Raw genomic sequence first — 27,412 nt, 5'->3', positions numbered from 1 at the left:
AATAGACTTAAAATGCTGAACAAAATAGGGTAAAGCATGTCTGTGGGTGTCTGGTTCCCGCCAATCATAATGCTGGCTGCCACTTTGTAAATGAAATATTCTTGAGCATAGTGTGAAACACCAATCAATGAAATGAATCAGTAAAATTCCATTAGGACAAACTGAACATCTACTACTCATTAGGACAAAGTGGACATCGTCTACTCATTAGGACAAACTGAACATCCACTACTCATTAGGACAAACTGAACATCCACTACTCATTAGGACAAACTGGACATCTTCTACTCATTAGAACAAACTGAACATCCAGTACTCATTAGGGCAAACTGAACATCCAGTACTCATTTGGACAAACTTAACATCCACTACTCATTAGGACAAACTAAACATCCACTACTCATTTGGACAAACTGAACATCCACTACTCATTAGGACAAACTAAACATCCACTACTCATTTGGACAAACTGAACATCCACTACTCATTAGGACAAACTGAACATCCACTACTCATTTGGACAAACTGAACATCCAGTACTCATTTGGACAAACTGAACATCCAGTACTCATTAGGGCAAACTGAACATCCAGTACTCATTAGGACAAACTGAACATCCACTACTCATTAGGACAAACTGAACACCCACTACTCATTACGACAAACTGGACATCCACTACTCATTAGGACAAACTGAACATCCACTACTCATTAGGACAAACTGAACATCCACTACTCATTAGGACAAACTGAACATCCACTTCTCATTAGGACAATGTGAACAACCACTACTCATTAGGACAAACTGGACACCCACTTCTCATTAGGACAAACTGAACATCCACTTTTCATTAGGACAAACTGAACATCCACTTCTCATTAGGACAAACTGAACATCCACTTCTCATTATGACAAACTGAACATCCACTACTCATTAGGACAAACTGAACATCCACTTCTCATTAGGACAAACTGAACATCCACTACTCATTAGGACAAACTGAACATCCACTTCTCATTAGGATAAACTTAACATCCACTACTCATTAGGACAAACTAAACATCCACTACTCATTTGGACAAACTGAACATCCACTACTCATTAGGACAAACTAAACATCCACTACTCATTTGGACAGACTGAACATCCACTACTCATTAGGACAAACTGAACATCCACTACTCATTTGGACAAACTGAACATCCAGTACTCATTTGGACAAACTGAACATCCAGTACTCATTAGGGCAAACTGAACATCCAGTACTCATTAGGACAAACTGAACATCCAGTACTCATTTGGACAAACTGAACATCCAGTACTCATTAGGGCAAACTGAACATCCAGTACTCATTAGGACAAACTGAACATCCACTACTCATTAGGACAAACTGAACATCCAGTACTCATTAGGGCAAACTGAACATCCACTTCTCATTAGGACAAACTGAACATCCACTTCTCATTATGACAAACTGAACATCCACTTCTCATTAGGACAAACTGAACACCCACTACTCATTAGGACAAACTGGACATCCACAACTCATTAGGACAAACTGAACATCCACTACTCATTAGGACAAACTGAACATCCACTACTCATTAGGACAAACTGAACATCCACTTCTCATTAGGACAATGTGAACAACCACTACTCATTAGGACAAACTGGACATCCACTTCTCATTAGGACAAACTGAACATCCACTTCTCATTAGGACAAACTGAACATCCACTTCTCATTAGGACAAACTGAACATCCACTTCTCATTATGACAAACTGGACATCCACAACTCATTAGGACAAACTGAACATCCACTTCTCATTAGGACAAACTGAACATCCACTTCTCATTAGGACAAACTGAACATCCACTTCTCATTATGACAAACTGAATATCCACTACTCATTAGGACAAACTGAACATCCAATACTCATTAGGACAAACTGAACATCCTCTACTCATTTGGACAAACTGAACATCCGCTACTCATTAGGACAAACTGAACATCCACTTCTCATTAGGACAATGTGAACACCCACTACTCATTAGGACAAACTGAACATCCACTACTCATTAGGACAAACTGAACATCCACTTCTCATTAGGACAAACTGAACATCCACTTCTCATTAGGACAATGTGAACACCCACTACGCATTAGGACAAACTGGACATCCACTTCTCATTAGGACAAACTGAACATCCACTACTAATTAGGACAAACTGAACATCCACTTCTCATTAGGACAAACTGAACATCCACTACTCATTAGGACAAACTGAACATCCACTTCTCATTAGGACAATGTGAACATCCACTACTCATTAGGACAAACTGAACATCCACTACATCCTGTGGCTTGATATGATATGTGAAATGCACGTTTTCATTTATCTATTTGATTGGTGTTTTACGCCATACTCAAGAATATTTCACTTATATGACGGCGGCCAGCATTACGGAGGGGGAAACCAAGCAGGGCCTGGGGGAAACTCACGACTATCCACAGGTTGCTGTCAGACCTTCCCACTTACAACCAGAGAGAAAGCCAGCATGAGCTGGACTGCACTTTACTGCAAAACAATGGGTCATCTGCATGTACATTGTAATCTACTTACACGCACATGTTTTGGCTGCTTTGTTTTTGGACAAAAAAAAGAAAATGGAAAGCGAGAAATCGAACATAAAAACCTTTCAGCAACGTTCTTGTCTGTAATGGGAACGGGGGCCACCTTCCAAGGGCAGCTCAGCTTTCCCCCAGGGAGCCTCTTGAAATCAAACTGACAGCAGATCTTAGGGTCAGGGCCACAGGTGTGGGGGACGTCATACGAGTAGAAAGGCATCATGTGACAAAACATGTCTGTGCTCCCGGCCTGATCTGAGGATGATATATACACAAATAAATGCCAGCTCAAACAAGGATGGTGTAAATATTGTTACTATGGGGAAAGATAAACATGTAATTACTGTTAATATTCTCAGTATTACTATTACTTCTACTATTCCACTCTAAATGTGTAAGAATAAGTCATTTAGCAAAGCAAGTATTTCAGTACAAGGCCAAAACACCACCAGAAATCCTACTGAACATGATCAAATCTGTATGCGGACAAGAGCTCAGGCACACTAAAGGGAGACAACTCAAAGGACAGTACAGCAGCTGTCTATCACAGGTAACAGGCCTATTCCGCACTAGTTGTGTGAACACTTCTGAATCAATGATGAAGACAGGAAGGTTATTTAACTACATGGACCTAGATATCTTTTCTAAGTTGGAGGACAAGTTGGCCAATTTCCTGACATAACACTATTCACATTACATGCATACCACGTAAACAAAGTCACGCTATTTATGTGGCAGTTTTGACCAATACAAACTGTCAGGGTGTGTCAAAATACTATTTAGTTCTGGACATTGTGCTTGTCCTGCTGCTTTCTATTTCCAGACTTCAGGTTAATTTTAACTTCCAAATTACACAGGAAAAAGACAACAATAAAATAAATAAAGACATCAAATTACACAGATGGTGTGGACGCGACTAGAATTGAGGGCGTTACTTTAAGACTTGTCAAGTCTGTTGTTGAAATAAACTCATACTAATGATGCTGGGTGATATCATAATAGCCATGTTTGTATTATAGGTGTACATGATTTGTAATATAAATAAGTATAAAAACATTATTTACTTTAATCATTTCATTTTAAGTGCAATAATTAAACTATATATGTACTTTAATCCTTTTTTGAATTCCATTTCCTGTGTATTTTTGATGTTTTTTGATCAGCTGATAACACTTAAATACACAACCTACAAAAGATCTTTCTCGCTATTTACAACTCTGCTCTCTTATATCTCAAGGGGTTATTTTATGACAAAGTACAAAAAGCGGGTGGTGCATTACTCTGGCATTTCCATACCCCACTGCTGTCTCCAGAGGAACTCCAGCTGTTTGTTCCTGGCCAGGTGTTTCTTAACAGCGTAGTGAACTCGCTGGATGAGCATGCTGCGCAGCCCAACCTTCTTCAGTATGTACGCCATTGTCGGGGAGTGGCCAAATGGATCAATAGCCCAACCAGACACTGGCTTCACACCTGTCAGAAATAAATCAGTTATCTTCTGTAGCCCCTAAAGTAAGACAGTGAAGAGTCGTGCACCTGTCAGAAATAAATCAGTTATCTTCTGTAGCCCCTAAAGTAAGACAGTGAAGAGTCGTGCAAGAGAAGGAGACGCAACCTCACAGACATACTCCACATCTGTAGCCCCTAAAGTAAGACGGTGAAGAGTCGTGCAAGAGAAGGAGACACAACCTCACAGACATACTTCACATCTGTAGCCCCTAAAGTAAGACAGTGAAGAGTCGTGCAAGAGAAGGAGACACAACCTCACAGACATACTTCACATCTGTAGCCCCTAAAGTAAGACAGTGAAGAGTCGTGCAAGAGAAGGAGACACAACCTCACAGACATACTCCAAATCTGTAGCCCCTAGAGTAAGACGGTGAAGAGTCGTGCAAGAGAAGGAGACACAACCTCACAGACATACTTCACATCTGTAGCCCCTAAAGTAAGACAGTGAAGAGTCGTGCAAGAGAAGGAGACACAACCTCACAGACATACTTCACATCTGTAGCCCCTAAAGTGAGGCAGTGAAGGGTCGTGCAAGAGAAGGAGACGCGACCTCACAGACATACTTCACATCTGTAGCCCCTAAAGTAAGGCAGTGAAGAGTCGTGCAAGAGAAGGAGACGCAACCTCACAGACATACTTCACATCTGTAGCCCCTAAAGTAAGGCAGTGAAGAGTCGTGCAAGAGGAGACACAACCTCACAGACATACTTCACATCTGTAGCCCCTAAAGTAAGGCAGTGAAGAGTCGTGCAAGAGAAGGAGACGCAACCTCACAGACAAACTTCACATCTGTAGCCCCTAAAGTAAGACAGTGAAGAGTCGTGCAAGAGAAGGAGACACAACCTCACAGACATACTTCACATCTGCAGCCCCTAAAGTAAGACAGTGAAGGGTCGTGCAAGAGAAGGAGACACAACCTCACAGACATACTTCACATCTGTAGCCCCTAAAGTAAGACAGTGAAGAGTCGTGCAAGAGAAGGAGACACAACCTCACAGACATACTTCACATCTGTAGCCCGTAAAGTAAGACAGTGAAGGGTCGTGCAAGAGAAGGAGACACAACCTCACAGACATACTTCACATCTGTATCCCCTAAAGTAAGGCAGTGAAGAGTCGTGCAAGAGAAGGAGGCACAACATCACAGACATACTTCACATCTGTAGCCCCTAAAGTAAGGCAGTGAAGAGTCATGCAAGAGAAGGAGACGCAACCTCACAGACATACTTCACATCTGTAGCCCCTAAAGTAAGGCAGTGAAGAGTCGTGCAAGAGAAGGAGACACAACCTCACAGACATACTTCACATCTGTAGCCCCTAAAGTAAGGCAGTGAAGAGTCGTGCAAGAGAAGGAGATGCAACCTCACAGACAAACTTCACATCTGTAGCCCCTAAAGTAAGACAGTGAAGAGTCGTGCAAGAGAAGGAGACACAACCTCACAGACATACTTCACATCTGCAGCCCCTAAAGTAAGACAGTGAAGGGTCGTGCAAGAGAAGGAGACACAACCTCACAGACATACTTCACATCTGTAGCCCCTAAAGTAAGACAGTGAAGAGTCGTGCAAGAGAAGGAGACACAACCTCACAGACATACTTCACATCTGTAGCCCGTAAAGTAAGACAGTGAAGGGTCGTGCAAGAGAAGGAGACACAACCTCACAGACATACTTCACATCTGTAGCCCCTAAAGTAAGGCAGTGAAGAGTCGTGCAAGAGAAGGAGGCACAACCTCACAGACATACTTCACATCTGTAGCCCCTAAAGTAAGACAGTGAAGGGTCGTGCAAGAGAAGGAGACACAACCTCACAGACATACTTCACATCTGTAGCCCCTAAAGTAAGGCAGTGAAGAGTCGTGCAAGAGAAGGAGGCACAACATCACAGACATACTTCACAATATGCACATAATACATCATGGTATTTTAGTGATATTTTCTGTAAACCAAAATGTCTGAATAATCAGTGAATTGACATCATTACAGCTACATGAAAAACCATTTGTTTAAAAACTTCATTCGAGTGTACCTCCTCTTCAATCAACTTGCAAGGCCCAATCAGTTGTGGGCGGACAAATATGTTAGCTGACTGAGCCAACAAACACCCAAACTCATCAAAACCAGACAATCGTTAAGCATCTGAACCTGAAAATGCAGCCAAAACTGGTAAATCAACCGCTACAATTAAACCTGACAGCTGTCACTCACCCACTGTCCCCTCCAGCCATTGGTGGCCCTCAATCAGCTGATCAATCATGGCAAAGTAGTGGGCGTTGGCCTCATCCGTCATGACCCACCCTCCAGTCACAATCTCCAACTGGCCAGACTTAACCAATCTGGGGAAGGGGAAGTAACACAAACATGTTTTTTAAGAAGAAAACATTCAGCAATAATTTCATAATATAAAGTATTTAAAAAGAAGAGCTTTCTGAATGAAATGTATTCAGCATTTCTTGTGCGGAGACATGTTTTTAAATCCTGGAAGCATTACTTTGCACAAGTCGACCTTTAGGATTCTTCTTAGATGAATGACTGTAAGACTAACTTATCAGTATTTAATCAACAGGAGCATGTGAAATTCACCAATGGTATTACCATCGCAATCTCCATACACAGGTTTGTTCTCGACATCAAGTGTGTACATTCAATGTAACCCTGAACTGAAGAAAATGCCAACAGAAAAACGGAAGTGGACACCTGCACCCACAACAGAGCAAACCTGCACCCACAACAGAGTAAACTTTTAACGGTCTGACATCTCTTCTATTATATTTCATACTTGGTAAAACAAAGCTCTTAGAGTGTTAGCAGATACCAATACCAAGCTAATGTTGCAGTCCATGTTCAGAACATTTTGTACTTGCTATAAAGATTAAGGTATCGTCTATCATGTCTATACCTTTCCTTCTCAGCTTAGACAGCTTACCTTCTTTTCTCGGCTACTAGTTTACTTTCCCTCTCTGCTAATACCACTTAATTTCATTCTCACCTAATGCAGCTTCTTCTTTCTCAGCTAATACAGTTTCCTTTCCGTCTCAGCTAATACAGTTTCCTTTCCGTCTCAGCTAATACAGTTTCCTTTCCGTCTCAGCTAATACAGCTTACTTTTATTCTTAGCTAATACAGCTCAATTTCCTTGATAGCTAATATAGCTTACTTTCCTTCTCAGCTAATTCAACCATACCTTCCTTCTCAGCTTACATACCTTAATCCTCAGTTAATATTATTTGATTGGTGTTTTATGCTATACTCAAGAATATTTCACTTAAATGGCGGCAGCCAGCATCATGGTGGGAGGAATCCGGGCACAGCCTCAGGTCATACAGCATACATATACCTTCCTTCTCAGCCAATACACCATTACATTTAGTTTCTTTCTCCACTAATACAGCTTTAATGTTCTTTCCTTATCTGCTAATACAGCTTACTTTCCTCCTCAGCTAATACATATTGCTTTCCTTTTTGGCTAATGCAGCTTACTTTTCTTCTCAGCTAATACAGCTCACTTAAATACTCAGCTAATACAGGATATTTTCCTCCTCGGCTAAAACAGCTTACTTTCCTTCTGAGCTAATACAGCTTACCTTTCTTCTCAGCCAATACACCTTACTTTCCCTCTCCACTAAATACAGTTCACTTTCCTTCCCAGCTAATACAGCTTACTTTCTATTCGTTAATACAGCATAATTTAATTCTCAGCTAATACACCTTACTTTCTCACTCTCTCTTTCATGCTGTTGTCAATTTCGTCCCACCATACTGAGAAGAAGGACATTTCTGCATAGATGAAGCGTCTGCGGGGGTCCTCCTCCAGCTTTGCCACCATGTTATTGAAGATAAAACGAGTCTGATCCGTGTAGTATTTGTCAAATGTTTTGATCCAGCCTGAAGAGAAAAATTTCAATAATCTGCACATAAAAAGCTAATCTTTTAGGAAACACAGGTTTCAAAGGTTCTAAAAAATATGCTGTAATGAAGTGCGCTATGTTGAGGGAGAGGTGTGGTACACATGCTGTCATGAAGCATGCTGTGTTGAAGGAGAAGTGTAATGTGCAGCTGCTGTAATGAAGCATGCTGTGTTTAGGAGAGGTGTGGTACACATGTGCTGTCATGAAGCATGCCGAGTTGAGGGAGAGGTGTGGGATACAAGTGCTGTAATGAAGCATGCTGTGTTGAGGGAGAGCTGTGGTACACATGTGCTGTAATGAAGCATGCCGAGTTGAAGGAGAGGTGTGGTATACACCTGCTGTAATGAAGCATGCTGTGTTGAGGGAGAGGTGTGGTATACACCTGTTGTAATGAAGCATGCTGTGTTGAGGGAGAGGCTTGGTATACACCTGCTGTAATGAAGCATGCTCTGTTGAAGGAGAGGTGTGGGATACAAGTGCTGTAATGAAGCATGCTGTGTTGAGGGAGAGCTGTGGTACACATGTGCTGTAATGAAGCATGCTGTGTTGAGGGAGAGGCTTGGTATACACCTGCTGTAATGAAGCCCGATATATCCAGGTGTAGTTTACGTGTGGTGATCATCTCCTGTACATGAGATGACTACAGACAGCATTACCTGGGTCACAGTGGGAGTGTGGAATGATGAACACCCTGAGCTTCTGATTGGTCTGCTGTACATGATCGTAGGTGATGTCCCAACCTTGTTTCCATACTCCACCGTCTGGGTTGTCAAACGGCAGAATGTCAAACACCCGTAACATCTGAAGTGACAAAAACCACATCAACATCTTATACTGCTTTTATTTAGTATTAAGATTTTTCAAATAACAATTTACCTGTAGTTTACCTCCCCTCCCACCCCCTCCCACCCCACTCACATATACAAAACTGCTCATATTACAGAGTAAAGCATAGGACAGTTTTCTTTGTCTTTAAAGACTGACCTTTGGAGAAACAGAATGGTGTAGAATTGTGGGTGTGAATTTACAGGTAAGGCAAGCTGGTTACCTTCAAATTGCAAACAACTACTACAGTACCTTTCCATTAGGTAGATATACATCTACCTTTCAAGGAATGTCAGAGTGTGTGAATGGCACTGTGTGAGTAATTGGCTTGTTATATTTTCTGACAAAAATGAACAAAAATGGAGAATGGGCAGGTGAGCAAATTGCATATATTCCAGTCCAGGGCTGTATATTTACTGTAAGAAATGACGAAATTGCTCTCACTTAATGGTAAGGCAGCAGTATTTTAGCCATATTGCGGTAATATTTGCTGTAAGAAATGGCGGAATTGCTTTCACTTAACGGCAAGGCAGCAGTATTTTAGCCATATTGCGGCAATATTTGCTGTTAGAAATGACGGTATTGCTTTCACTTAATGGTAAGGCAGCAGTATTTTAGCCATATTGCAGCAATATTTGCTGTAAGAAATGACGGAATTGCTTAGACTTAACGGCAAAGCCGCAGTATTTTAGCCATATTGCGGCAATATTTGCTGTAAGAAATGACGGAATTGCTTTGACTTAATGTCAAGGCAGCAGTATTTTAGCCATATTGCCGCAATATTTGCTGTAAGAAATGGCGGAATTGCTTTCACTTAACGGCAAGGCAGCAGTATTTTAGCCATATTGCGGCAATATTTGCTGTAAGAAATGGCGGAATTGCTTTCACTTAACGGTAAGGCAGCAGTATTCTAGCCATATTGCGGTAATATTTGCTGTAAGAAATGGCGGAATTGCTTTCACTTAACGGCAAGGCAGCAGTGTTCTAGCCATATTGCGGTAATATTTGCTGTAAGAAATGATGGAATTGCTTTGACTTAACGGCAAGGCTGCAGTATTCTAGCCATATTGCGGCAATATTTGCTGTAAGAAATGACGGAATTGCTTAGACTTAACGGCAAGGCAGCAGTATTCTAGCCATATTGCGGTAATATTTGCTGTAAGAAATGGCGGAATTGCTTTCACTTAACAGCAAGGCAGCAGTATTCTAGCCATATTGCGGTAATATTTGCTGTAAGAAATGACGGAATTGCTTTGACTTAACGGCAAGGCTGCAGTATTCTAGCCATATTGCGGCAATATTTGCTGTAAGAAATGGTGGAATTGCTTAGACTTAACGGCAAGGCAGCAGTATTTTAGCCATATTGCGGCAATATTTGCTGTAAGAAATGGCGGAATTGCTTTCACTTAATGGCAAGGCTGCAGTATTTTAGCCATATTGCGGCAATATTTGCTGTAAGAAATGGCGGAATTGCTTTGACTTAACGGCAAGGCAGCAGTATTCTAGCCATATTGCGGCAATATTTGCTGTAAGAAATGATGGAATTGCTTTCACTTAACGGCAAGGCTGCAGTATTTTAGCCATATTGCCGCAATATTTGCTGTAAAAAATGGCGGAATTGCTTTCACTTAATGGCAAGGCAGCAGTATTCTAGCCATATTGCGGCAATATTTGCTGTAAGAAATGATGGAATTGCTTTCACTTAACGGCAAAGCCGCAGTATTTTAGCCATATTGCGGTAATATTTGCTGTAAGAAATGACGGAATTGCTTTCACTTAACGGCAAGGCAGCAGTATTTTAGCCATATTGCGGTAATACATGTATTTGCTGTAAGAAAAATTATTTTATAGTCACAATGCCTCCCACCAACCGGCTACTGGAATCATCATCCTTCAAGAAATTAGTTAATTATTTGTTGAGTAACAGCTTAAAAGAATTTTTTGAATTCTACACTTGCGGTCTGTTTTATGGGCGGAGGAAACCAGAGAGTCACAACTGGGAAAACAGTTACTGGCAAACTAAATTTTCACCTGTGACAAGTGTACAGTGTACAGTATATACACATACTGTACAATCGGCAGAAGACGCGTGGCCTTCAAATAACAGCCACATAGACAGCACTGACGTTTTATTGTCAGCATATTCCTACCAGAACACCAAATTGTGCTAACAGCTAAATGAACAACACTGACTTCCTATCGTCAGCATATTCCCACAAGAACACTAGACTGTGCTAGCAGCCACATGAACAACACTGACTTCTTATCATCAGCATATTCCCACAAGAACACTAGACTGTGCTAGCAGCCACATGAACAACACTGACTTCCTGTCGTCAGCATATTCCCACAAGACCACTATACTGTGCTAGCAGCCACATGAACAACACTGACTTCCTATCGTCAGCATATTCCCACAAGAACACTAGACTGTGCTAGCAGCCACATGAACAGCACTGACTTCTTATCGTCAGCATATTCCCACAAGAGCACTATACTGTGCTAGCAGCCACATGAACAGCACTGACTTCCTATCGTCAGCATATTCCCACAAGAACACTAGACTGTTCTAGCAGCCACATGAACAACACTGACTTCCTATCGTCAGCATATTCCCACAAGACCACTATACTGTGCTAGCAGCCACATGAACAACACTGACTTCCTGTCGTCAGCATATTCCCACAAGAACACTAGACTGTGCTAGCAGCCACATGGACAACACTGACTTCCTATCGTCAGCATATTCCCACAAGAACACTAGACTGTGCTAGCAGCCACATGAACAACACTGACTTCCTATCGTCAGCATATTCCCACAAGAACACTAGACTGTGCTAGCAGCCACATGAACAACACTGACTTCCTATCGTCAGCATATTCCCACAAGAACACTAGACTGTGCTAGCAGCCAAATGAACAACACTGACTTCCTATCGTCAGCATATTCCCACAAGACCACTAGACTGTGCTAGCAGCCACATGAACAACACTGACTTCCTGTCGTCAGCATATTCCCACAAGACCACTATACTGTGCTAGCAGCCACATGAACAACGCTGACTTCCTATCGTCAGCATATTCCCACAAGACCACTAGACTGTGCTAGCAGCCACATGAACAACACTGACTTCCTATCGTCAGCATATTCCCACAAGACCACTAGACTGTGCTAGCAGCCACATGAACAACACTGACTTCCTATCGTCAGCATATTCCCACAAGACCACTAGACTGTGCTAGCAGCCACATGAACAACACTGACTTCCTATCGTCAGCATATTCCCACAAGACCACTATACTGTGCTAGCAGCCACATGAACAACACTGACTTCCTATCGTCAGCATATTCCCACAAGACCACTAGACTGTGCTAGCAGCCACATGAACAACACTGACTTCCTATCGTCAGCATATTCCCACAAGACCACTAGACTGTGCTAGCAGCCACATGAACAACGCTGACTTCCTATCGTCAGCATATTCCCACAAGACCACTATACTGTGCTAGCAGCCACATGAACAACACTGACTTCCTGTCGTCAGCATATTCCCACAAGAACACTATACTGTGCTAGCAGCCACATGAACAACACTGACTTCCTATCGTCAGCATATTCCCACAAGAACACTATACTGTGCTAGCAGCCACATGAACAACACTGACTTCCTGTCGTCAGCATATTCCCACAAGACCACTAGACTGTGCTAGCAGCCACATGAACAACGCTGACTTCCTATCGTCAGCATATTCCCACAAGACCACTAGACTGTGCTAGCAGCCACATGAACAACACTGACTTCCTATCGTCAGCATATTCCCACAAGAACACTAGACTGTGCTAGCAGCCACATGAACAACACTGACTTCCTGTCGTCAACATATTCCCACAAGACCACTATACTGTGCTAGCAGCCAGAACGAACACTGACTTCTTATCGTCAGCATATTCCCACAAGAACACTAGACTGTGCTAGCAGCCACATGAACAGCACTGACTTCCTATCGTCAGCATATTCCCACAAGAACACTAGACTGTGCTAGCAGCCACATGAACAACACTGACTTCCTATCGTCAGCATATTCCCACAAGAACACTAGACTGTGCTAGCAGCCACATGAACAGCACTGACTTCCTATCGTCAGCATATTCCCACAAGAACACTAGACTGTGCTAGCAGCCACATGAACAACACTGACTTCCTATCGTCAGCATATTCCCACAAGAACACTAGACTGTGCTAGCAGCCAAATGAACAACACTGACTTCCTATCGTCAGCATATTCCCACAAGAACACTAGACTGTGCTAGCAGCCAAATGAACAACACTGACTTCCTATCGTCAGCATATTCCCACAAGAACACTAGACTGTGCTAGCAGCCAAATGAACAACACTGACTTCCTATCATCAGCATATTCCCACAAGAACACTAGACTGTGCTAGCAGCCAAATGAACAGCACTGACTTCCTGTCGTCAGCATATTCCCACAAGACCACTATACTGTGCTTGCAGCCACATGAACAACACTGACTTCCTATCGTCAGCATATTCCCACAAGACCACTATACTGTGCTAGCAGCCACATGAACAGCACTGACTTCCTATCGTCAGCATATTCCCACAAGAACACTAGACTGTGCTAGCAGCCACATGGACAACACTGACTTCCTATCGTCAGCATATTCCCACAAGAACACTAGACTGTGCTAGCAGCCACATGAACAACACTGACTTCCTATCGTCAGCATATTCCCACAAGAACACTAGACTGTGCTAGCAGCCACATGAACAACACTGACTTCCTATCGTCAGCATATTCCCACAAGAACACTAGACTGTGCTAGCAGCCAAATGAACAACACTGACTTCCTATCGTCAGCATATTCCCACAAGAACACTATACTGTGCTAGCAGCCACATGAACAACACTGACTTCCTATCGTCAGCATATTCCCATAAGAACACTAGACTGTGCTAGCAGCCAGAATGAAGAACACTGACTTCTTATCGTCAGCATATTCCCACAAGACCACTATACTGTGCTAGCAGCCACATGAACAACACTGACTTCCTGTCGTCAGCATATTCCCACAAGACCACTATACTGTGCTTGCAGCCACATGAACAACACTGAGTTCCTGTCGTCAGCATATTCCCACAAGAACACTAGACTGTGCTAGCAGCCACATGAACAACACTGAGTTCCTGTCGTCAGCATATTCCCACAAGACCACTATACTGTGCTAGCAGCCACATGAACAACACTGACTTCCTGTCGTCAGCATATTCCACAAGAACACTAGACTGTGCTAGCAGCCACATGAACAACACTGACTTCCTATCGTCAGCATATTCCCACAAGAACACTAGACTGTGCTAGCAGCCACATGAACAGCATTGACTTCCTATCGTCAGCATATTCCCACAAGAACACTAGACTGTGCTAGCAGCCACATGAACAACACTGACTTCCTATCGTCAGCATATTCCCACAAGAACACTAGACTGTAGCTAGCAGCCACATGAACAACACTGACTTCCTATCGTCAGCCATATTCCCACAAGAACACCTAGACTGTGCTAGCAGCCACATGAACAACGCTGACTTCCTATCGTCAGCATATTCCCACAAGAACACTAGACTGTGCTAGCAGCCACATGAACAACACTGACTTCTTATCGTCAGCATATTCCCACAAGAACACTATACTGTGCTAGCAGCCACATGAACAACACTGACTTCCTGTCGTCAGCATATTCCCACAAGAACACTAGACTGTGCTAGCAGCCACATGAACAACACTGACTTCTTATCATCAGCATATTCCCACAAGAACACTATACTGTGCTAGCAGCCACATGGACAACACTGACTTCCTATCGTCAGCATATTCCCACAAGAACACTAGACAGTGCTAGCAGCCACATGAACAACACTGACTTCTTATCATCAGCATATTCCCACAAGAACACTAGACTGTGCTAGCAGCCAGAATGAAGAACACTGACTTCTTATCATCAGCATATTCCCACAAGAACACTAGACTGTGCTAGCAGCCACATGAACAACACTGACTTCTTATCATCAGCATATTCCCACAAGAACACTAGACTGTGCTAGCAGCCAGAATGAAGAACACTGACTTCTTATCATCAGCATATTCCCACAAGAACACTAGACTGTGCTAGCAGCCACATGAACAACATTGACTTCCTATCGTCAGCATATTCCCACAAGAACACTAGACTGTTCTAGCAGCCACATGAACAACACTGACTTCCTATCGTCAGCATATTCCCACAAGAACACTAGACTGTGCTAGCAGCCAGAACGAACACTGACTTTTTATCATCAGCATATTCCCACAAGAACACTATACTGTGCTAGCAGCCACATGGACAACACTGACTTCCTATCGTCAGCATATTCCCACAAGAGCACTAGACTGTGCTAGCAGCCACATGAACAACACTGACTTCCTATCGTCAGCATATTCCCACAAGACCACTATACTGTGCTAGCAGCCACATGAACAACACTGACTTCTTATCGTCAGCATATTCCCACAAGAACACTAGACTGTGCTAACAGCCAAATGAACAGCACTGACTTCTTATCATCAGCATATTCCCACAAGAACACTAGACTGTGCTTACAGCCACATGAACACCACTGACACAAGCAATTTACAAATTCCATGTGTATTTAAAGGCCAGCTTTGCACTCGCACCTCATGTGCCTCTACCACTGAAAGGCAAGCACCTACATTGTATAACAGATAGAACACAGCCCACAGTCTACTAGAAATTATGCCAGATTTACACAAGCTGCATTTCCTGTAGCTGATGAACATACCTGCATCTATAGGTACAATACTCACATTTGTTATCGAAATATTCATCATGTATATTATTTTGCAATACCAATTATTTTCATCACCCCCCCCCCCCCACCCTTTACCCCAAACATCAATGAATGTATACATGTACATGCATTATTGGTGTTGACTTTGCTGACAGACTGTACACCTACACCTGTGTCTAATTACACCTGATTTACGGCTGAGTTAACACTGGCCCACGTCATTCACTAAAGTGCAGGAGTTACCTGGATTGCTGTGTAAATAAGAGTAAATATACAGACAAATGTCTGTCAACACTCAGGCTCAGACTTAACCACAGAGGACAGGTAATATTTGTGTGTACAAGGTAAACACATGGATGTATGGGCCAATTGACTCAAGCGAGTGTCACACACAGCACACAAACTGTATCCACAAGCACGTGCTGCTGGGGGGAAGTTGGGGGGGGGGGTCGGCTTCATGGCTGTTTTAGAGTTTATTAACTCAGACTTTACTGTCTTTACTTATGGTATCCCTTCTGGAAACATTTATTTACTTATTTGATTGGTGTTTTACGCCGTACTCAAGAATATTTCACTGATACGATGGTGGCAGGCATCATGGTGGGAGGAAACCCAGCAGGGCTTCTGAAAAAAATAAGATTTGAAGTTAAATTCTAAATTTCAATTATGCCATGAAAGCCTAAGCCTAAAAATTGTTCATAACAAAAATCTCAAATCAGTGAACTATTTTGTTGTTTTGACTTACATGTAAGTCTAAGATAACTTCTTGATCCAGATGCCTTAGCTCTAGGATACCTATGAACGTTTTATAACAATCACAACTTTTGGCCTGTCAAACTAAATTATTACAATGTACGATGTGTGTGCATGTTCAAAGTATGGTGTGATGGTGGAATATCATAGAACAGAATACCAGCATCCCTCAACTAAGCCAGGGCCAAATTTTTCCGCTTTTACCGTGATTTTGACGAATATTTCACTTTCGTACCAAGTTGTTAGAAGATGCGAATCCCCTTTTTTCACCATTTTATGGACCTCAGTAAACTTAGTCTTGTGTTCCCGCTTATCTTCCCACAACATCACACAGGGGAAGGTTTGTCACAAGTCTGACAAAGGTCAGTGGTTTACCAAGGGCACTCTAATATTCTTCACTAACAAGCCTGACCACGATTGTATCAGTGATCAATTCTATGTATGCCCATGTACAGTGTATTCATGAATACCACACACAAGCATAAGCTAGTTTATTTCATGGCCTCAAATAGTTCGTTCATCACGGATGGTTTGTTCATCACTGATGGTTCGCTCATCACGAACATCATGGATGGTTTGTTCATCATGGATGGTTCGTTCATCACGAATGGTTCATTCATCACCAACATCACGGATGGTTCGTTCATCATGGATGGTTCGTTTATCACGAATGGTTTGTTCATCACGGGTAGTTCATTCATCAGAGATGGTTCATTCATCACAAACATCACGGATCGTTCGTTCATCACGGATGGTTCATTCATCACAAACATGACGGATGGTTCGTTTATCATGGATGGTTCGTTTATCATGGATGGTTGGTTCATCACAGATGGTTGGTTCATCACAGATGGGGCGTTCGTCACAGCCTGATCACCGCAGACCAGCGCAGATTTGTACTCAACCAGCCAGATCTTTTGCCGCTTTATAAGGTCATTCCTTTCACTCAGGTTTTCTCTAGCTACAAACCTGATAGTTGTCGTATAAGTGAACAATTCTATGATATGGTCTAAAGGAAAAGACCCCTAAAAACTGAAGAAGGCATCACTAAATAGACCACTTAAAAATATGCATACATGTACATATACTCTGACTTATTTTTTAGATTTTTGTGAAAAGTGAAAGGCATTGAAACATCTGAATTCTAAGGTGGGCTGTATGGACCACACTATCAAAGGTTAGGATGTCACGGGAAGTTTATAAAACCCTAATCAAGACACTGAATGTTGGAATAACTTTTTTATCTATGAATAAAAGATTACTGAAATAATATTCACAAAAATTCCTTCCTTCTGGTGAACATCAGGAAAACAAGGTGATGTGACGTCAGAGTTCCTTGATACCATCAGTATGGCTCATAAAGCCCACCATAGTATTCAAATATTTGAATGCCAGTCAGTACATGTAGACAGGTTCTATTACCTATGACTGTTGTGTTTTTTCACCAGTCAGTACATGTAGACAGGTTCTATTTCCTTTGACTGTTGTGTTTTTTCACCAGTCAGTACATGTAGACAGGTTCTATTTCCTATGACTGTTGTGTTTTTTCACCAGTCAGTACATGTAGACAGGCTCTATTTCCTATGACTGTTGTGTTTTTTCACCAGTCAGTACATGTAGACAGGTTCAATTTCCAATGACTGTTGTGTTTTTTCACCAGTCAGTACATGTAGACAGGTTCTATTTCCTTTGACTGTTGTGTTTTTTCACCAGTCAGTACATGTAGACAGGTTCTATTTCCTATGACTGTTGTGTTTTTTCACCAGTCAGTACATGTAGACAGGTTCTATTTCCTTTGACTGTTGTGTTTTTTCACCAGTCAGTACATGTAGACAGGTTCTATTTCCTATGACTGTTGTGTTTTTTCACCAGTCAGTACATGTAGACAGGTTCTATTTCCTTTGACTGTTGTGTTTTTTCACCAGTCAGTACATGTAGACAGGTTCTATTTCCTTTGACTGTTGTGTTTTTTCACCAGTCAGTACATGTAGACAGGTTCTATTTCCTTTGACTGTTGTGTTTTTTCACCAGTCAGTACATGTAGACAGGCTCTATTTCCTATGACTGTTGTGTTTTTTCACCAGTCAGTACATGTAGACAGGTTCAATTCCCAATGACTGTTGTGTTTTTTCACCAGTCAGTACATGTAGACAGGTTCAATTTACTATGACTGTTGTGTTTTTTCACCAGTCAGTACATGTAGACAGGTTCTATTTCCTATGACTGTTGTGTTTTTTCACCAGTCAGTACATGTAGACAGGTTCTATTTCCTATGACTGTTGTGTTTTTTCACCAGTCAGTACATGCAGACAGGTTCTATTTCCTATGACTGTTGTGTTTTTTCACCAGTCAGTACATGTAGACAGGTTCTATTTCCTATGACTGTTGTTTTTTTTCCACCAGATAGTACATGCAGACAGGTTCTATTTGCTGTATCCATATCTAAACAGTGTTTCAGGGGACTATGTGGCTGATCATGAGCATATGCCGGAGTATACTAAGGAGCAGCCGCTGTGAATTCAAGTCCAGCTTATTGGCTTCGTAATATTTATTTATTTATTTTATTGGTGTTTTACACCATACTCAAGAATATTTCACTTATACGACAGTGGCCAGCATTATGGTGGGTGGAAACCCGGTTGCATTATGGTGGCTGGCAGACCTTCCCACGTACGGCCAGAGAGGAAGTCAGCATGAGCTGGACATGAACTCACAGCGACCTCATCGGTGAAAGACTCCTGTGTCATTACGCTGTGCTAGCGCGCTAACCAACTCAGCCACAGAGGCCCCAGCTTCGTAATAATCTACAATAATCTAGTAAAAAACAATGCTGGTTTTAATATAATACCTTGACGTCGGTCTTCGCTTCAGGGGCATCCTGCAAACCACACATGCCCTCTGCTATGGAGACTGCCTTCCTGGCTACTAATACCTCCAAGATATTGTCCTTGAACCTCTCATCCATTCTGACAACTCCATTATTGCCAGCATCATCAAATATTTGCTTCAATGACTTGATGCCGTTTTCATCTCCCTTGGCGATTTGTCTCACAGTATCTTTGATTTTGCGGATAGTGTCTTGGTTCTTCTGAAGATCTCCTTCAATCCGTTTGATTTTCCCCTCAATGGAGTCAAGGTCATACTTAGGAACGAAGCAAACACAACAGAAAATAAGTGTAAATATCAGGCACACATACATGTACACTATCTGGTTAACACAAAAGACAACAAATAAACAACTACATGCATAGTTTATAGTTATTTTGTAAAACGAGTCAAAAGAAATCTGAACGGCCTAATCCATTCTTTTTGACATACTCGGTACCTTTTAGGTCACATTTATTGCGGAATTCTTAGAAATTAGAATAAATTAGAGAAACTCGTTCCACAATGTCATGTCACTTGTATCATACCAAAATGTGGCTAAAAGGTAAAACAAGGCTTTCAAGATGTCGCTTGAAACAGCTGCTTGCTGGAGTCATCACGCCTGAATGGTTCAAATTTATAACATCGATTTTCTATATGTGTGCATTTTAGTTAACGTTTAATTGGGATATTTCAACTATGCCACATAACAAATACAAAATAAATACAAAAGGTACGCTGTGGAAACCTTTATTCATGTGGAAACCTTTATACATGTGGATATGTGTACTTTTAGTCTTAATGTTTTCTCAGAGTCTTGATATTGGTCACATTGAATTGGCAATTTCCTGTGGTATTGTTCTTTTAAAAACAAGCCACATTTACTTATTTAATTGATTGGTGTTTTATGTTGTAATCAACAATATTTCACTTTTATGACGGCGGCCAGCATTACGGTGGGAGGAAACTGGTCAGAGCCCAGGGAAAACCCACGACCATCTGCAGGATGTATGTAAAGACAATATCTGTCTTAAATTTACAAGTAATTGTCAGGTCTGTACTTGTTCTTTGATATGAAAATACACTTAATAAAATTAAAAAAAACAAACCTAATATTATACTGTATTTATATTATAATATTAAAATAATTATATCTTCAATCTTTTCACATATGTGCAAGGTGTTTATTCACGCATATTCTGACAGCATTATTCTGAGCAGACTGATAAAGTTAAAATTTGGGGAAGCGCTGAAATTAGTCAACCCAACCAAAGTAGTTTTGTCTCCAAAATCAAATTAAAAATGTGCATAAATTGCACTGGAAATTGCTCTTTCATCTGCGGAAAGGTTGAGGAATTAGGGATAAACCTTTGCCATGTTTGACACATTTATTTCTGGAGATGGGTGGAAGCATTTCTACAATGTAAAATGTTACAGCCACTCTCCTATGATGTGCTTGCTAAATCTATAAATCAAATTCTACTATGGAATTCACATCAGTTCATGGGATAGATGTAAGCCATGATAGAGAAACCAGATCACTTTTACCATGCACTCTTGTACAACTGAAAGGTAAAACAGGGTTCATTTGAAAATTTAAACAACTGTCTGACGTACGTTTTTCAAGCATATTTTCTAGATATGGTGAATATATCATGGTCAAGGTGTACAGACATGTAGGAGTACAGGTACACGTAAATGGTAGAAGGGCAAAAAACAAAGCTCATTACCTCATTCAAAACATCTGGTCTGGCAGGCTGCATACTGAGAGTTTCCAGCATCAGGTAAAGGGAACAACACACCACAAAGAAGAAGATGGAGCCCCATACTGCAATGTACCGCTTCATTGTGTCTGCAGTCACAGCTCCTGTACCATTCCTCCTGATGGATCAGCTGGTAAACAGAAACATGACTGAATTAGAACACTGACATACTGTAATGTACCACTCCATCGTGTCTGCAGTCACAGCTCCTGTACCATTCCTCTTGACGGATCAGCTGGTAAACAGAAACATGACTGAATGAGAACCCTCACATACTGTAATGTACCGCTTCATCGTGTCTGCAGTCACAGCTCCTGTGCCATTCCTCCTGATGGATCAGCTGGTAAACAGAAACATGACTGAATTAGAACCCTCACATACTGTAATGTACCACTCCATCGTGTCCGCAGTCACAGCTCTTGTACCATTCCTCCTGATGGATCAGCTGGTAAACAGAAACATGACTGAATGAGAACACTGACATACTGTAATGTACCACTCCATCGTGTCCGCAGTCACAGCCCTTGTACCATTCCTCCTGATGGATCAGCTGGTAAACAGAAACATGACTGAATTAGAACCCTCACATACTGTAATGTACCGCTTCATTGTGTCTGCAGTCACAGCTCCTGTACCATTCCGCCTGATGGATCAGCTGGTAAACAGAAACATGACTGAATTAGAACCCTGACATACTGTAATGTACCACTCCATCGTGTCCGCAGTCACAGCTCTTGTACCATTCCTCCTGATGAATCAGCTGGTAAACAGAAACATGACTGAATGAGAACCCTCACATATTGTAATGTACCGCTTCATCGTGTCTGCAGTCACACCTCCTGTACCATTCCTCCTGATGGATTAGCTGGTAAACAGAAACATGACTGAATTAGAACCCTGACATACTGCAATGTACCACTCCATCGTGTCTGCAGTCACACCTCCTGTACCATTCCTCCTGATGGATCAGCTGGTAAACAGAAACATGACTGAATTAGAACCCTCACATACTGTAATGTACCACTCCATCGTGTCCGCAGTCACAGCTCTTGTACCATTCCTCCTGATGGATCAGCTGGTAAACAGAAACATGACTGAATTAGAACACTGACATACTGTAATGTACCACTCCATCGTGTCTGCAGTCACAGCTCCTGTACCATTCCTCCTGATGGATCAGCTGGTAAACAGAAACATGACTGAATTAGAACCCTCACATACTGCAATGTACCACTCCATCGTGTCTGCAGTCACAGCTCCTGTACCATTCCTCCTGATGGATCAGCTGGTAAACAGAAACATGACTGAATTAGAACCCTCACATACTGCAATGTACCACTCCATCGTGTCTGCAGTCACAGCTCCTGTACCATTCCTCCTGATGGATCAGCTGGTAAACAGAAACATGACTGAATTAGAACCCTCACATACTGCAATGTACCACTCCATCGTGTCTGCAGTCACAGCTCCTGTACCATTCCTCCTGATGGATCAGCTGGTAAACAGAAACATGACTGAATTAGAACCCTCACATACTGCAATGTACCACTCCATCGTGTCCGCAGTCACACCTCCTGTACCATTCCTACTGATGGATCAGCTGGTAAACAGAAACATGAGTCAGACCCAGACATACTGCAATGTACTGTTTCATTGCGTCCACTATACCATTCTTTCTGAGAGAAGTGGACATTACAGGTGGACAGGTGGACTTAAATTCTCAAATGCACAGATTCTTTGCACAGCTTGAGTGCTGTTGCACTCCACACGAAGAATTACCAGCTACATGTAGTTCATCCAAAATAACTTACTGAAATGCACCGATCTATTATGTAACTTCTGCAGAATGCCACATACGCGACGGTTAAAACGGTTATAAGTTTGTGTTAAACACATACATGCACTGCCACATTTACATACCTTACCCATGTACAGAGCAAATACTCCACAAACTCTCCTTATCTTATCAGAAATTTCCATGTCACCAATTCAGTTCAGGGAAATCCATGCAGATGATTTAGGAGATAGCATGTAATCAATTCAGGTCTTGTCAGATCTTGCATGCATGTACACTCAGTCCTAACTGAATTTTTTGAGTCCATATATAAATATATACATGTATGTGTGTGTATATATATATATATATACAGAAATGTAAATACTGTAAATCTTCTCTACCTCAATCAGTTTTCAATCAGTGAAATCTGTCCATGCCATTATTATGTAAATGAGGCTAAAATGCTTTGTTTGTGTTACTGAAGATGCAAGCTTCCTAAAACTATGCATATTATTTCTCTGCATCCGACAGTTCTCTCAGAACGTTTTTAAAATATTGGTTGTACAGGCAGTTGAAAAATCAAAGTAAATCCAATCTGAATGACAACCACACTCTGCACAAGCTGTCACAAATCTACCCATGAACATGCGCCATGGAATAACAGCTGCACCTATGATTCACAAACCCATTTCAAGTGGATTGTGATGCATTTTCCCTGTATCCTAACTGAAAATTTCCTACCAAAAGTGCATTTTTAGAGGCACCAGCTATTACACAGAAGACTGTACTGACCTCTCAACTGATCCATAACTACCAAGTATTATTACAGCTATTACACAGTAGACCGTGCTGACCTCTCAACTGATCCATAACTTCCAGGTATAATTAGAGCTATTACACAGCAGACTGTACTGGCCTCTCAACTGATCCAGATCTATGAGCATTATTACAGCTATTACACAGTAGACTGTACTGACCTCTCAACTGATCCACAACTACCAAGTATTATTACAGCTATTACACAGTAGACTGTACTGACCTCTCAACTGATCCACAACTACCAAGTATTATTACAGCTATTACACAGTAGACTGTACTGACCTCTCAACTGATCCACAACTACCAAGTATTATTACAGCTATTACACAGTAGACTGTACTGACCTCTCAACTGATCCAGATCTACCAAGTATTATCACAGCTATTACACAGCAGACTACTGACCTCTCAAATGATCCACAACTACCAGGTATAATTAGAGCTATTACACAGCAGACTGTATTGACCTCTCAACTGATCCACAACTACCAAATATTATTACAGCTATTACACAGTAGACTGTGCTGACCTCTCAACTGATCCATAACTACCAGGTATTATTACAGCTATTACAAAACAGTCTGTGCTCATCTCATCCATAACTACCATGTATCAGTTACACCATGTATTTATTTATTTGATTGGAGTTTTACACTGTACTCAAGAATATTTCACATATATTATGGCGGTCAGCATTGTGGAAGGAATTAACCAGGCAGAGTCCGGGGGAAACCCACAACCATTCACAGGTTTCTGGCAGACTTTCCCACTCACAGCTAGAGAGAACGCCAGCATGAGCTGGACTATTAGAGTTATGACAAATCCATAAATTATCTCTCATTTATGAATATACTAGCTCTAAGTGATATGATGTGACAGGGTTACATTGGCCTTTCAGCCAGTTACAAACTTACATTTAAGTATTACATACATGTAGAACGGATAATTATTACAGCCTGTACATTTATCGACTGTGAATATTCATAAATGTGTTGATCATACATATACCTGATGTATTTTAAGCCTCAAGCTCAATAATTCAGAATGTACTAATTAGCTAATTAAGGTCACACTAATGAGTATATATACGCAATGTGCAAATTTCAAGATACACAAAGAAATACTTCAACACAAATGAACCTTTTAAAACCTCTATGATCAGAGTCTTTGGGCTACACATACACAGGACTACATGCAATTGGAGAGTTCAGGGGCAGAAATAGGCAAATCCATTTCGATTTTTCATTCTGAATGAAAATAAATTGTGAATTTATGAATGTACAACACATGTACTTGTAGATGTAAAAAAGTTAAATCATCACTAGTACAGCTGGGATGTAGATTTGACCACTAGAGGTATTAAAGTGGAGTGCATGCTTATTCAGGCAGCCATCTGGTCTTCACCATTTAGCCAAGGGCGCTCTGACTGTAATTGATTTATTTATTTGATTGGTGTTTTATGCCGTACTCAAGAACATTTGCCTTATACAGAGATGGCCAGCGATATGGTGGGAGGAAACCGGACTGTAGGTTGAGCAGCAATGAATATGCTGTATGCAAATATTCTTCCATCTACAGTCAGTGTACTTGGACCATTCCACATTCTGTACGGCATAAAAGTACAGCATACAAGTTCTGCGTACAAGTGCATAAATGTATGGTGGTTGTAACAGTATAATGACGAGCCACCCCCTTACGTAGGACTGTTTTTAACATGTCGCTCTGCATGTATCAACCAAGGCAGGAATCCATTTGTCTACATCAACACATAAACAATATGAATTCCATGTCTGTAAAATAATTTTAATCAGGTCTACTGTTCTAGTTACAAGACTGTAATATATCTAATTGCTTTTTAAACATGCACCAAGTTGTGACAGATGTTCTTACAGTATTAGCCAAGGGGTTGTAATTACAATTGCACTGTGAATTTAAAGGCAGGGCTGTCATCCTATGCATGGCAGGCACAGATCTCACATCCTGCAAATGCTTGTTTTCAAGGACCATACTTGTAAGCCTTCTCGGATGAAGAATACTGGACACAATTTTGGTGAACATAATTTCTGTACATTTATTCTGCAAGTGCCAAGTATGTATGTGTACAAAAGTTTTAGCCAGACAAGGTCTTTATCAGCGTTGCACAGGGATTCTGGGGCCAAAAAGGATATGGATGGCAGGACAGATGGTCAAGTAGAAAATAAAAACCCCAAGACATGGGCATGATGGAAGAGAAACTGTCATATCCCTCTTCTTGTTGTTTGATCATGACGAAGTTTCAATCTAGAGTATGTGTGCAAGGAAATACATATCACTATTAAAATTGACATAAATCAGACACAGAAATGGACAGTCAGGGATTAAGAACACTCAGATCGCCATAAACACAGCCTAATACTGTTCTGTCCCACATAAACATAGCCCCATACAGCTCCCACACACATGAATGTTTTGAAATGCAAGATACTCTGACATGTCGGGTGGTACGTTAGCATGGCACTGTTCTATTACCACATATAAATGGAACCATTGTACTATATAAGGCTCTCACTGGGTAATGACAAACCAGCCACATATTCACGAAACTGCAAACTGATTTCAAAACAAGTCTGCCATTAAACTTGTCTTTTCTGTAATAATGTGCATGCGCCATCCAGGAACGACAACTTTTTCTAGACCCATAGCTGTGGTGAAGAGAAAATGACTGCTGCTTCAGCAGTGACTGTCTGGTGATTTCGGAGTTGGTATGCCATAACTGAGTGGAATATACCTTAGATGTTGTGTGTGCGGGCAAGCTGAGGAGTAAGGGCCACAGCTGACACCTGTTTTGGACTGCAGACAAATCTTTTAAAAAGGGCATATCAAACACGATGTGGAACAGTGTATGGTTTACCATTGACTGCTGCTGTGGCTATGATACTTTGCCAGCCCAGTACAAAGAGACCAGTTGAAATAGCCACCGGGAGGGGGGGGGGGTGTTGCAAATCAACATAATCAACGGCGCGTACCGAATTTTAACAGCTTAATTGTCACAATTGTAGCATTCTGGTGTAGAGTGCAGCATGTTTTAACAGACGTGTCTGCCATGACTTACTTAAGATGAAATGTTTGGAGACCACATGAGCTTGCTGCTGCTGCTGCGCGAAATACATACTGTCTGAATGCTGCTTTTGCCCACCACACAAATCAACTGCAGTCTGCACAGTGCACAGAACTAACACAGAGCAGAAACTGGCAAGCGTGGCGCTTGGAACAAGCTCTTCATTCCTGTGAAAAAGACAGATTTTGTTAGATGATCTTACCGAAATAAAACGTCATCTCTTGAGATACTTACTTTCTAAAGTCCACCGATAAGCATTCCGGAACTTTTAGCTGTTTAGCTAAGCGATAATCTCCAACTCCAGAAGTGGTGACAACTTACAGAAGACATGTCCGATGCTGGTGAGTAAAACGTGGCGTTAGACGTGAAGCCACATATAACTGTGACGTCAACAATCTTGCTAGCCCGTTTACCTTGATCCTAAGACGTCCCTATAGCAAAACCGGAAATCTCACCGGGATTCGCCTGTCAAGTAACAACGGGGACAACAGGACTTTCACTGTGAGCAGTTTGGATGACATAACACTTGCTGCGTCGCAAGGTTAATGGAATCAAGGTGGAGTTATCAGAAAAACAAACCCGCCTCGGTGTTTGAGTT

The 27,412-nt window shown here is 41.5% G+C and overlaps 1 protein-coding gene across 1 annotated transcript in view; it reads right to left on the bottom strand.

The window, feature by feature from the left end:
- Positions 1–27,150, bottom strand: part of LOC135462609 (alpha-mannosidase 2-like) — a 33,098-nt gene extending 5,948 nt beyond the window's left edge. The window contains exons 1-8 of the mRNA XM_064739834.1: positions 27,049–27,150; positions 21,090–21,252; positions 19,343–19,636; positions 8,703–8,847; positions 7,852–8,023; positions 6,347–6,474; positions 3,931–4,104; positions 2,703–2,889 (exon numbers count right to left, since the gene is read on the bottom strand). Of these exons, the coding sequence (XP_064595904.1) occupies positions 2,703–2,889; positions 3,931–4,104; positions 6,347–6,474; positions 7,852–8,023; positions 8,703–8,847; positions 19,343–19,636; positions 21,090–21,206 (1,217 nt within the window). The 5' untranslated portion in view covers positions 21,207–21,252; positions 27,049–27,150. The remainder of the gene's footprint in view (positions 1–2,702; positions 2,890–3,930; positions 4,105–6,346; positions 6,475–7,851; positions 8,024–8,702; positions 8,848–19,342; positions 19,637–21,089; positions 21,253–27,048) is intronic.
- Between the last annotated feature and the right edge of the window lie 262 nt (positions 27,151–27,412).

The sequence above is a fragment of the Liolophura sinensis genome, chromosome 2, assembly GCF_032854445.1.
Source record: "Liolophura sinensis isolate JHLJ2023 chromosome 2, CUHK_Ljap_v2, whole genome shotgun sequence".
NCBI lineage: Eukaryota > Metazoa > Mollusca > Polyplacophora > Chitonida > Chitonidae > Liolophura > Liolophura sinensis.
Note: the sequence above shows the minus strand (reverse complement) of the source record. Positions and strands in the feature narration are given on the sequence as shown.